This window comes from Ceratina calcarata, unplaced genomic scaffold (genome assembly GCF_001652005.2).
Source record: "Ceratina calcarata isolate Rehan_Ccalc_2016 unplaced genomic scaffold, ASM165200v1 scaffold581.2, whole genome shotgun sequence".
NCBI classification, from domain to species: Eukaryota; Metazoa; Arthropoda; class Insecta; order Hymenoptera; family Apidae; genus Ceratina; species Ceratina calcarata.
The window spans coordinates 17,820-31,703 of record NW_017177029.1 but is presented as its reverse complement, the minus strand read 5'-3'; the positions used below and the strand labels follow the sequence as shown (position 1 = coordinate 31,703).

The window sequence follows — 13,884 nt, the reverse complement described above, 5'->3', positions numbered from 1 at the left end:
CTGTAATATGTACTTCGCGTTTTTGAATCCCGCTTTTCCGCATGTGATCACGTAGAATTTATCGTCCGCCAGCTCCAGGGTCTTGTGTATCCTCACTGCGATCGGGATAGACCGCTCCTCGGTGTCCTGCAACCATTCCCATTAAATTCTCAGTGACTCACTATGGCAACTGGGTTTTCCGTTTCACGCTCTCCAATCTTATTCAATTTTTTTTAAATGTGCATAGTCTGAGGACACTGCCAAGTTTTTATTACTGCCTCTTGACCTTCCTGTGACCTTAAGGTAGCACTGGAACTCTGACCTCATGCATGCCATGACACTTAATTTACCAAAAACCCACTCTAAACGTTTTATTCATTCCCGAAAACCTGTAATCTGTTAAGTGGAGGAACTCACGTTGTTCACGAGAACGCCACAATAATCCGGCGAGCCTTTGGGGGCTAGGAGATTAATGGCGAGGGTCGCGTGGGTGGTTCCATTGCCGGGCGTCATGCACTGCGGCGTCCTAAAATCCCTCGCGTGAACAGCACCGACGAAACTCTGGTTCAGGTTCACTCTTATCGTCATATGACCAGATGTGTATAAGATACAGTATAAAAATAAATAATCTACTATTTTATCCACGTATTCATTAATCTAAAAAATTCGCTCTGCTCTCTGTGACTGAATTTGAAGCACATTCCGGGAATTTCTCGTTTGTGCTGCGCGAAATTCGCCGCCTGGGGGTGATTACAAGTTTCGTACTTCACGGAACGTGTATCACGCTCGGAACAGAACCGGAAGGGCTGGTATGAAGAGCTAATAACGAGTTGAAGTCGAACCTGGAGCCGTATTGGGATCCGTGCCAGCTCCGATACGGATCGTAGTCCTCGATAATCGACGGCTCCTTCTCGATAATGTCGGTCCTCGTGCAGCTGCAGGTCATCGCCGAGCATAGGAATATATTGATTATCAGCATGATGAGGAACAAAATGCCGAGAGCCACCGCCAGCCACAGCAGCCATAACGGGTGAACGGTGCCGTCTTCATACAACGTTTGCACCGCTGAAAAACAATCGAAGCTAGCATTAACGTCAGGACGTCGCGTCGACGACGATGTACAGTGCATTGGATAGTTCCGGTTAAGCATCAACATGGACGGTTTTTATTTCCGTCGCATGACGACGCACTGTGCAACGCCGTCAGGCGGTAATTAATTCAGCAACGCGAGACGGAGATAAGCATAATCACGCTGTACCACCACGTGGTAACAGGAAGTTGCGCGAGGTATGAAAAGTGCGGTGCGATATTTACATGGCGTTTGACCAGGGTCAAGAACGAACACGCTCGTGCCGGCTAGGAGCACTCCTTCCTCGCCGCTCACGCTCTGACCATTAATTAAGGACGCTCCCTTTACTTCTTCCTCGTTATCGCCTTCGCAAACGGGGATACCGCAGCTTCCTGGAAGCATAGAATAAAATGTCCGTTTCATCTCTTTTATCTCTTGTACTCTGTGGCCGAGGGGGGAGGGGGGGCAGTCCTTAGTACGCGTTTGTTGAGTTTTAAAAATAGCTCCTAGCTTTATATGGTCTCTAGATTTATTTGGAAAACAATAACGACGTCAGTTACAACGGAAACAATTGTGAAAACAGAGTACCTATTGCGTTTAGTCTTTCACCTGGTTGGAAAATTCAATGCTACTATATTTTACTATTTACTCTGAATTTAACTGACTGCGGAACCGTTCAATGAATATGTTAATCGCCGGGAGTTGAATGCGCCGTTGTAACCCAGATTAAAAGCGGGTCGTAATCGGAAATCAGTTTACGTACCTCTGCACACGGCGATGTCGCATTGAAAATGCACCTGCGGACTGTCCGGGAACCGGAACATGGAGAACAATGTAGCATCCGCCAGTCCGGTGTTCCGATCGTAGATGAATTTCGTCATTACCCGAGCCTTTACGGGACACCTTTGTCATGGAAAACCAGCGTTACGCAAGTTTTTATGATCGTTGGTCAGTAACCCTCATCGTACAAATTTTTACTCTAATAATTATCCCCATAATTTTCAATCTAATAGCAAGTCTAATATTTTTAAGTCTAATAGCTAGCCTAATAATTTTGAGTCTAATAATTAGCCCAACAATTTTGAGTCTAATAATTAACCCAATATATTTTGAGTCTAATAATTAGCCCAATAATTTTGAGTCTAATAATTAGACGCTGAAGGACGAATGCGTAGAGGAAATTAGTGAACATGGAACTGACCCTTTGTCGTCGATGAGCTGGACGCTGGTGTTTCGTTTGTTGAACGCGAAGCAGGATTTAACTTTGATCCCGTACATTCCTGGAAAAAGCGGGTAAGAGCGATGAGTCCCGCGGACCGCGAAGTCAGAGCCGGCGCGCGTTCACGCGTTTACGCGCGCGCGCTCGTTAATTCCAATTAAACGTAAAGGGGTGAAACAGAGTGAGAGATGCCGTGTACTAACCATCTGGTCGCGAGATCTCCGCACGCAACGTGTAGTTGTGACCATAAATAGCCTCCTGCACTTTGTGGCCCCCCTCCAAAACCCTCAGCGATACCAGCGAGGTCTCGTTCCTGCGGCAGAGGAATTATACATGCCGCGCGATGCTAGCAGAGGCCCCGGGACCTAACCGCCCGGGCTAAAGAGAAGGATACTAATATTAATAAACTGTTACTGTAATATGTACTTCGCGTTTTTGAATCCCGCTTTTCCGCATGTGATCACGTAGAATTTATCGTCCGCCAGCTCCAGGGTCTTGTGTATCCTCACTGCGATCGGGATAGACCGCTCCTCGGTGTCCTGCAACCATTCCCATTAAATTCTCAGTGACTCACTATGGCAACTGGGTTTTCCGTTTCACGCTCTCCAATCTTATTCAATTTTTTTTAAATGTGCATAGTCTGAGGACACTGCCAAGTTTTTATTACTGCCTCTTGACCTTCCTGTGACCTTAAGGTAGCACTGGAACTCTGACCTCATGCATGCCATGACACTTAATTTACCAAAAACCCACTCTAAACGTTTTATTCATTCCCGAAAACCTGTAATCTGTTAAGTGGAGGAACTCACGTTGTTCACGAGAACGCCACAATAATCCGGCGAGCCTTTGGGGGCTAGGAGATTAATGGCGAGGGTCGCGTGGGTGGTTCCATTGCCGGGCGTCATGCACTGCGGCGTCCTAAAATCCCTCGCGTGAACAGCACCGACGAAACTCTGGTTCAGGTTCACTCTTATCGTCATATGACCAGCCTTGCATGTCGCCGTGACCGTCGGCTGGAACTCGGTGTCCAATAATTGCCCGGTGACCTGTGATCAAAGCGGAATCTCGTCACCTTAAGTGTAATTGTCGTTACGTGTAGTAAAAGACAAGCAAGTTAGTATTATAGTAAGAGAAATCTGTGCAGTCATCGATAAAACCTACCATAATTAAAAAAGTTCATCCCTATCCTAATCTACCTTTCTTCTATCAATATTCGTATTAAAGATTGCATGTATGTGTGATGAATTGTATTGGAATGGCGTGAGATATTAGCAAGTCTGTTGATGTTCGTTCTCTGTCATTTGATGCTGTATACTGTTTACATCTGGGGTTACCATCAACGCAGTCGGATCATGGGAATCGACGCGGGGTTTCATGAAAATAATCGACGAAGCCGCGTTTAATATTAACATACCCGGCTAATTAGTCTGCCAGGTTTAATTATACACGGTTAATTGCCGGTTGCCCTTAAAAGAGCTGGCGCGCGCGCGCGCGCGCGATCTCGCGTTTAGCCTTGCCCGTCGTTTTTTGCTCTCCCGCGGCTATAAATTATTTAATTAATTACGATCGGTCCAGCGAGGCTTCTTGCCGTCGGCCTTATCGGTTACGACTAAGTAAATAGACACTCCCATTGGTCGGATCGAAAATTCACGAGTTTTGTCGCCCGTAGGATAAGCACCGGTAATTATACGGTGTATAACTTTATTTAAAGATGTATTGGTTATACAGTACAGGAATTCCATTAACTCGTTCCCAATAAGATTTTACAGAACGACAGATTTGAGACGAGGATTTCGTCCGGGTGTCTGAATTCATATGGAATAGACGTGAAGCCTGTCCAGGCTTGGACCGAAAAAGGAGCATCTGGCCAATCGGCAAGGTATGCGTTACTACGCGTCGTGTTCTCATAATCGATTAGCCGTCCACGGATCCTTTTCTGTAACCCAACACGTCCGATCCTTTTCACCTTCAGGACTGAGAGACCACTGAGGCATTTAGGACTGTCGTCCTTGCGGACGCCTACGTACCAGAGAGCTCTGCTTTGTCTCGGTTTTAAGAGGCGAACGCCATTCCGAGTCCGCAAGCTTTTCACCGTCCAGTCGATTTTATTGTCCGCGCGTACATACGCTGTCCTGCATGAGGACACGCGTTACGGCCATATTCGTGCTCAGTTGGATGAAATTGAAAGTTGGCGTGGGCCGACAGCTACCGCCCAGACCGGTCCAAGTTAAACAGCTAGGCTAGTCATCTGACTTTTCTAACTTTCGTCCGGGTACATTTTTCACTAGCTTTTTTCAATGACTGTCTTATATAAGGTTATGTGCCCAACCCTATGGCCAGACTTCCTGAAGAACAGAATTAAAAGTGTATTTCTGAATCCATCGAGACCTTCGTTGATAGATGAAAAAGGAACTATTGAAGGATTCCGTGGTATCAAATGTTGCGTGCTGCAACGTGAGAGCCTGTCGTGGATCATAGTAATTACATTACTTCGCCGTGACTAGTCGCGGAAATTAGAGGAGAAGACCATCGCGTTTCTTCTTCTCGCGGTGCCCTCGCGAGTATCTCACTCTCGCATTTATTTCTTCTTTTTTTTTTCTCAGACTCCCATTGAAGCATTCGTTAATTGGCGCTACTGTATCGATTACGTAAACCCCCGGGTCTCAGCCGTGTACCCGCGACGCGGCTATAATTAGTACATTCCTTTCGCGAGTAGTCACGAGCTGCGAAGAGGTAAATCGCGGTTGCAGACCAAACGGATAAGTAGGCTGACCGTGTAACGATCTGGAACGAGACCCTTGTGCTAAAAACTGTCGTCGCAACGTTCCGGGATTATAATAAAAAACTGTAATCTCGGCACAAGTTTCTTTCCCAATCTGTTTAACGTGGTTAAGGTGTCAGTCATCGTTGCTTAATTCAGTCACATTTTCGTGTACAACACAGTTTGAACAGAAAATAGATGAAGCCTAATGAGGACGTAAGAAGCAGTGCGAAAACCACACTGGCGATGAGGATCCTAGGACACCCGAGGAGAGTCACTCTTCCCGTAGTCATCCTAGCAAAGTAAACCGTAGTACTTTGCCAATCCTTGATCCTTTGCCTAACCCTGGCTTTCACCCTATCGATTTTAATCAAAGCCTTAGTCTAGTTCCCTAGGAAAATGATCCTAGCCCTTGGTGCAGCTACTATAATACAAAAACCAGAATTGTTCCTCTGGGCAACATGAAATTGAATTGTCGCAAACATAAAATCTGCGGTACACGCCCTGATCCGAGGAGAACCCAGTGACGCAACACGGTTCCCCATGGGCAGACGGAGGATCGAGGACAAAGGAGAGCTCGGTGACATCAGAGAACCGGCTTACATAAACGAAAGTTAACGCGGTCCACCAGCCCGGTTAGATAACATCGTGGGACGTGTTCACGAATTTCGCCTGGGTAAAAGCGTGGTGGCGCGCGTGATGCTCCGGAACGGGGCCCCGATGTACTCGTCCGGGTAACGAGCGGGTTCACCCGTCGACGGGGAAAGCGACAATTAGCCCCGCGGACGACCGGTCGGTCACGGAATAGAATAATTCATGTAACGAGGAACCGATGCCGGGACAAGTGGCCACTTAGTAATTCGCTACGATAGAGCGTACACTATCGGCAATCGGCGACCCGCCGTCAATAAATCAACCATTTTTTTTCCTCGTCCAAGACTGTTGTAACCGTAGGACAGTGTGCGTGGCTACGCGACGACGACGCGAGTCGCTTAATACGATTGTATAAGTGAGCACACACGGTCGTGCCTCGCGTCGATCCTCTGTATTAGAGCGATTCCGTGTAGCCGGCGAATGGACACGTTGTGTGCTACGTTCCCTATGTGGTGTGCGCGCGGGCACGAATTTTACGCGTGGATAGCGGCAATGTATCAAGATTTAATCCGCCCGCCCCGTGGCCGCAATGTTTCAACACATTCCGATAGTACACACCCATGGGCAAGTATGCGGGGCCGGCGAACGAGGGCGGAATAGTATCGGCCACGGTGAAGCGGTCGCTATTTTTTCACCACAGATGAAATATACCCGCGGAGTTATCGAAACGTACAACCCATCGTCGTTTAGGTTTTATTAAATGTGTATATATAGAAGTCCTGGCTATTTAATGGTGAACCTAGTATGCTTTTGCACTATGCCTATGTTCCATCAATCCACAATTAGTTTTCCAAAACATCTCCTAGAGAAAAAACACACCTGGCCACAAAAAACCATAAGAAAAGCGCAAAAACCACACTGGCGATGAAGATTCTAGGATAGGTAAAACGTTCAACACGTGAGTCACTCTTCCTCTGGTCATTCTAGCGACAACGTCGAGTGAAACCATAAGTTAGAAAACAGAACAAGCCTAATGGAAACAAAAAAACACACCTGGACACAAAAACCATAAGAAAAACGCAAAAACCACACTGGCGATGAAGCTCCTAGGACAGGTAAAACGTTCAACTCGTGAGTCACTGTTCCTGTAGTCATTCTAGCGACAACGTCGAGTGAAACCATAAGTTAGAAAACAGAACAAGCCTAATGGAAACAAAAAAACACACCTGGACACAAAAAACCATAAGAAAAGCGCAAAAACCACACTGGCGATGAGGATTCCAGGAGACCCAAGGAGATTCACTCTTCCTGTGATCATTCTAGCGACCACGTCGAATGAAACCATAAATTAGAAAATAGAACAAGCCTAATGGAGACTCAATTCATAAATACATTATGTATTTTGTCATTTTATCAAACCACACTGCATCCTTCAAACGTCTAAGATAAAATCAATAACGTCGAATGATACTTTACGTTGAGTCACACTATTGAAAGTATTGCGAATCGTTTCTCAGGTATAGAAGATTCTGCTTATAAGTGAAATCAGCCTGTGAGATCAGGCATTATTTCTAAAAAGTGTTCAAACACGCTGCGCTCGTTTACTCATCGCTAATTTTAGTACACTTTCTTGTTGCTATTCCCATCATTGTCTTCACGCTGTTTTGGATTAATTAATACTAGACGGTGTTCGATAAATCTTTTTTCGACACTTTCCTAAATGAATTGCTAAACAGACGTGTGCTTTCTACTTTATAGAAATGGCGAGAGTTCAGTCAGTGCAGGCTGTCTAGAAATTTTAGGACATAGCAGCAGCACTGTATTATATTTTATATTATTTACTGTATCATTTATTACATATCTACTTTTCTATATTTCTTACTTTTTATATATTCACGAGAAACCTATACTAACTCCTCGGTTCAGAGTAAGTATTGACGAGCGTGTTAAAAGACTGAAGCCTTGGTTGAGGTAGCACAATAGCGCGAACGTGAAAGAAGGCCTGAAGCACGTGAACAATTACTACGAGTCGTCCCGCGGAACTCGGATCCTCGGGAAGGCCGGCGGTAATGTAAATACCTGTAGTATATTACAGTTTGCCAGTGTGACACAGCAGCATTGTTCTATGAGACTTGACTTCCTCGTATTTTTCAATTATACTCGGCGCACTGTTGTTGCCCACACGTTTCAGTATTTTTCCAGACACAGCTGTATAAATTCTAACTCCGCCGGGCCATCACTGAAGAAATACTATCGTCGTTTCAACTATAATGCCAGACTCTTAAGCTTCTGATAGACAAAGATCAGATGTCAGCTTTTAGATTAGATGTTAGATTTTCTTTTAAATCTGTGAATGTCAAGCAGGCAAGAAATGTTCATTTGTAGGATGATGAACAGATAATCAACCCTTTCTACGTGTCTGTGCCGGGTGGGTCGATAATTGTATTGAGCTTCCAACACTCTTAGCCCATAAAACCATAAACAAAACAAGCTGGCGATCTTAATATAACAATTACGACGTTGTAAAACACGTCCCGATGCTCGTTTTGGCGTTATTAAAAGAACAGCTCGCGGGGATTTGTCAATGGCAGGTAAAACCCAGTGCACGGAACGGAGAAATCGCATTCTCTGGCCAGAGGCTTCGGCCGGCTCTCGAATTATCTCGCCGGGTAAAAGGAAGAAGAGGAGGCCAAAACGTATGTTATTGACCCTGCTGGCTCCGTCCCGGGTTCTAACCGTTCGTGTCGTCGATTTTCAACACGGCCCCTCCCTTCCCTCCCTCCCTCGCTCCATCCCTCGCGTGCTCTTTTCTTTCTTTTAACGACCACCGAAACCACCGAAGACCCGGCGGCGTTTTCGCCAGAAATGGCGAGCACCACGGTTTCCAATTTGCGATTCGGGCCCTCCTTTGTCCCCCGGCATTGCCATTGTTTAACTCCTCGACCGCGGTAAACATTCGACGTTTCCTCGTTCTATCGCTTGCCCCTGGTTTTTCGTACGGACACCTCTTGATCTTCAGCTTGGAAACAGGGACATTAACTCAAAGGGTTTTGTGCTTTAATGCAATCACTTCACATGTAGTCGTCGCCAGACTGCAGATCTTATTACTCTTATTATCATTATTATTGTTGTTGTTGTTATTGTTACTAGCATTTTTAATATTGTTGTTGTTGCCACTATTGTTGTTGTTGTTGCTGCTGTTGTTGTCGTTGTTACGATTATTATTGTTGTTGTTGTCGTTGTTACGATTATTATTGTTGTTGTAGTCGTTGTTACGATTATTATTGTCGTTGTAGTCGTTGTTACGATTATTATTGTTGTTGTTGTCGTTGTTACGATTATTATTGTTGTTGTTGTCGTTGTTACGATTATTATTGTTGTTGCTGTTACCATTATTATTGTTGTTGTTGTCGTTGCTACGATTATTATTGTTGGTGTAGTCGTTGTTACGATTATTATTGTTGTTGTTGTCGTTGTTACGATTATTATTGTCGTTGTAGTCGTTGTTACGATTATTATTGTTGTTGTTGTCGTTGTTACGATTATTATTGTTGTTGCTGTCGTTTTTACAACTATTATTGTGGTTGCTGTTACCATTATTATTGTTGTTGTTGTTGTCGTTGTTACGATTATTATTGTTAGTGTAGTCGTTGTTACGATTATTATTGTTGTTGTTGTCGTTGTTACGATTATTATTGTTGTTGCTGTCGTTTTTACAACTATTATTGTTGTTGCTGTTACCATTATTATTGTTGTTGTTGTCGTTGTTACGATTATTATTGTTAGTGTAGTCGTTGTTACGATTATTATTGTTGTTGCTGTCGTTTTTACAATTATTATTGTTGTTGCTGTTACCATTATTATTGTTGTTGTTTGAGGTTTTATTTTGCATCAAGATCTGCAGTCTGCAACCCTACAGCTTTTATTTAGCATAAAAATTCTTTGTCCACTCGTCAAACAGATTTGAAAACTGATGTTTAACAGTGTTTAAACTGTCGGAGTACATGCGCACTTTCCCATAGGTTGGTTCGAGCCAAACAATACATATTACGTTTCGAAATAAGTCGTACAAGAAAGTTGTCTGGACTCTCGTCAACCAGTTCCAATATTAAAGTCGGCTGTCTTGACGAAGAGGCTGTAAAAGCAACGCAATTCCCGCTCACGTTCCGACGGCGACGCAACGCGTCGAACGGCTGTTTGGTGACGCGAGGCAAATTGAAGTTTCCCCACAAGCTTTATTCTCAGAAAGCTCCCATTCGACGTAACCGTTTCCCATTTCCGTGTAGACAGCCTCGTAGAAAGTTGAAACTGACGTAGTTACAATCTTTTATTTTATTCAAATGAAGGAATAATTATTTATTAATTTTGTTTATTAATCTGTGAAATTATTAAACATTTCTGTCAAGAGGCTGTAGCTCATTCGTGTTTCACTGCCCATGTTNTGTTGTTGCTACCATTTTTAGTATTGTTGTTGTTATTGCCATTGTTGTTGTTGTTGTTACGATTAATAATGTATTTATAATAAATATATAATAATAAATTTTCATATTCGTCTTCTTAAATATTTAATATTGCTCGCACTTGCAATGAGTGGCTCGTTTGACTTTGCGTTCTTCCATATATTATGCCAGGTATTGCTTTCATCGTTTGTTCGCCTAATTGCCTCTGGATGACGGACGAGCTTTCACTCGACGGTTTCGATGAAAAACCGCGGCGCGTCTCTCTTATTGTCTCGCGATCAAACGATTCGAAGACGACGACGAAGACGACGACGACGACGACGAGGTGCATAATAGAACGGAATGCGAGGGAACGGTTCGTTCACTCCGGCGATCATCTCGGATCGCACACTTTCACATATCCCGACTTTTCTTTCGGCCCGTCTCTCCCATGCGTGAACCCTTCTCTGCTTTCACTCGCTGCACGCTTTCGGGTTGCAGGCCCGGCGAATTAACGGCAGATTCTTGAGGAAATTTTATTTCGACGATACGAAAAATCGTCTGCTGGCCTGAAACGATCTATAGAGACGTTCGCGTGTCTTTTTGCTCGCCCCCAGCCTCGGTGCCCAGTCGGATTCCGTGAACCGGAGCCCACAGGTAGTTTAAACACTTGACATGGTTCGATCCGCGGAGCCACTCATATAGGTTTGCCCACGGCAGCCGGCAAATCAGCCACGTCAGTGGAGATCGTGATTTATATCCGCGGCTCTCCCGAGGGCGACGCCGGTCGGGACCAAATCGGCCGCAGAGGTTCTACGTTCTTCACGCGAGCCTCGCCAGTATAACCCCGCTGCTCCTCGTTCCCCCCTCCCCCCCCTCTTTTGTGTTCCCTCGCTCGTGTACACCCCCGTTCATAAGTCTTATCCAACATATTATATAAAATATTTCAAACAATTATTATAAACAATTATGTTTTTGTTAACAAATATTATGTAGTCATAAATTAATTAAATATGAGGACGTCGAGTTATGAATTTATAATAATTAAATATTTATTTAGGGTATATAAATAATTATGCAAGCTTAGAAAGATTCGGTCGCTTCTGTGCAACGAGCGTCCCAGGCGCTTCCGTGCGACGTTATAATATTATATAGAAATGATTTAATTTACAATCTTTTTTATCATCCATATCATCAGATTTTTATATAATTTATTATAGCAAGAGACATTTGTTGGATTCCAAGATGGACGATCAGCTTCGTTTGGAGACTTATGGACGGGGGTGTACGTGCAGAAGGCAACACGACTCGGCCGCGTACGAAATGGCATTGTCGTAAAGATGTAAGCGTCCGTGAATCGTATCTGGAAGCAGCATAGTGAGCCAGGGACCGGCACAACTTCGGCGACGTTCACCAGCCAGAACAGCGAGAGTGTTCCACGACGGTTAATAATAACAATAACAATAATATAATAAATAATAAATAAATAAAAGTATAATAAATAAAATATGAGTATAATAAAATAACCGTTAATAACGAGGCTGGATTCTAAATATGAAGTTCGACGTTCAAGGTTGATATACACAGATCAGGATAATAAAATCAGAGTCGATCTGACAATTTTCTATTTATTACTATCCTCGGATTTACAATCGCGCATTTCCGTGCTCTGCTGAAAAATACTCGACGTAAGAGGATTACAAAGGGTTGGGGGGGGAGGAGGACGCGTTCACGCTTTAAATTCCATTGATTTCTTTCGGAGGAGAATGCGGCGTACGCGACCGCGTGGTTGGTTGCGTCGCTCGTTCGCAGATTTCCGAGAGCGTTTCTCGCCGGAATCCCCGCGGAAAATACGGATTCCGCCTCCCAGTTGAGAAATGAGATATACGAGAGGCAACAGATTTTCTACTACGTTTCCGTTCATAACTCTTCACAGTTATTGCCAACCGCTGAACGTGCCATCGCGAGAATTCAGTGGGTAAATAAAAATTGTTACGTGGTGGGAAATATTAGAATTTTATCATGAAACATTTTTTATACGATGGCCATTTATTTGGCCATTTTAGCCAGCTAGACCCTTCGACGATAATTGAATAAAATTATTTGCAATCTTTTATTGCAATTTTTGTAGAAATATAGTGAAAAGACTGGTCAGTAAAAATTGGCCACTTCGTATGAAGCATCCCTTTAGATTTATTTTGCCCAAAATCACATTTGGCCATTTTACCATTTTACCATTTAGTCTCTTTGACCCACTGAATTAAATAGGACTTCTTCGAAGCATTGTACTAGATTATAATTAATTTGAAAGAATTTCTCAAGTTAGGTTAGGCTTCAAGGCTGATGAGATTGTGTCGCATGAAGATTGGAAGGATAGGAAAGAATTTCTCATTCGTCCTCGTCTTTTACAGCAGCGTCACTTCAACCGTGATTGAATATTTAAGCAACTCGGTTCTCTTTTATTCTCAAACTCGAACTTGTCATACTGGTCGTGGGATAAATTAGCTTTCAGCCGACGAGAAGGGGATTGATTTGTCTGCAGGAAATTTTCCATTAGCCCGATTGGTAATCATCAGTCACTCGTTCATCTAGCTAGCTATCTCGAAACAAAACTAACACTACATTGTTACGTCTGCATTTATAAAATTATTATAATTATTATAATAGTTTAATTATGCACGAATAAAAATCAGACTATTTATAATAATGATGTAATTATTATATTTTTTAATGAATATATTTTCTAAATAATATTATAAATAATAATTGTTAACAATTTCAATAAAATAAATTATGTAAGCCTGAGGAATTGGCGTTTGTGTTAGGAAATCATTTATGACTCATTCTTTATCATCGTATAAAGTATGTTAGGTGTATCCTGGGACATGAGACACGGGTTGGAATGGCTACTGAGTAAATTTCAGAATTTAACGGTCGGGAAGAGCGTTATTGAGCAACGGTAGCGCGATTTTACGATTATCCTCCTTTATGCTCGTCCTATTCTTCCCGATGGCGACGCACAGCGCCGTAACCGAGCCCGGCGCAAGCGTTAAGGACCATAACGAAAACTGTTGTTGGAAAATAATCGTGCAACTCGTCCGAAGTGAGGATGTGTCGCGTACGTGGAATCGATTCTCATAAATATTAATAGAGCGACGTTGAGCAAGCTGGCGCAAGGCCGTGGCGAATTAATAAGGCCACCTACTATTGCGGATCACCGGCAATGCCCTCGATCGGCGAAACGAGACTAGAAGACTGGCTCGTGTCGTTAATGCGCGAAGTTGCAAGAGATAACTGACTTGAGGAATTACAAGCCTAGTAAGTATGGAATTTTTGACGATTTTTAGAATATATTTCGATATTTATCGATATTTTGCCAAAAAAAAAATTTTCGATTTTTTCGAAATTTTTCCAAGGGGTACCCCTTCAGATTTCGCGAAATTTTCGTTTTTTGACGATAACTCCCAAACCGTTCGTCGTACGGGGAAGTTTTTACAACCATTTTGTAGAGCTCGACGAGATCTACAATTTCCATATAAAAACTTTTCTCTAGCCTCAATATTTAACGAGTTATTGACGAAAAACGAAAAAACAGTTTTTTGCAAATAACTCGTAAACTATTGACGCTAGCAACAAAATTTTATATGGGAATTGTAGATCTCGTCGTCCCCTACAAAATGAGCGTATAAACATTCCCGTACGACCAACGGTTGAGGAGTTATTGGCAAAAAACGAAATCTTTTGCCAAAAGTTGGTTGATTCGAGGCTGGAATGGTCGGATTTCGTCAACATTAATAAAATGCCAAATAATCATATGTAACTC

General features: G+C 43.2%; 1 protein-coding gene across 1 annotated transcript in view; it reads right to left on the bottom strand.

Annotated features, from left to right (window-relative positions):
* The window catches only part of LOC108629702 (uncharacterized), an 18,723-nt gene that overhangs the window by 1,075 nt on the left and 3,764 nt on the right, over positions 1 to 13,884 (bottom strand). Inside the window, exons 2-8 of the mRNA XM_018032535.2 lie at positions 3,077 to 3,313; positions 2,694 to 2,806; positions 2,471 to 2,580; positions 2,250 to 2,328; positions 1,812 to 1,951; positions 1,294 to 1,440; positions 822 to 1,044 (exon numbers count right to left, since the gene is read on the bottom strand). Of these exons, the coding sequence (XP_017888024.1) occupies positions 822 to 1,044; positions 1,294 to 1,440; positions 1,812 to 1,951; positions 2,250 to 2,328; positions 2,471 to 2,580; positions 2,694 to 2,806; positions 3,077 to 3,313 (1,049 nt within the window). The remainder of the gene's footprint in view (positions 1 to 821; positions 1,045 to 1,293; positions 1,441 to 1,811; positions 1,952 to 2,249; positions 2,329 to 2,470; positions 2,581 to 2,693; positions 2,807 to 3,076; positions 3,314 to 13,884) is intronic.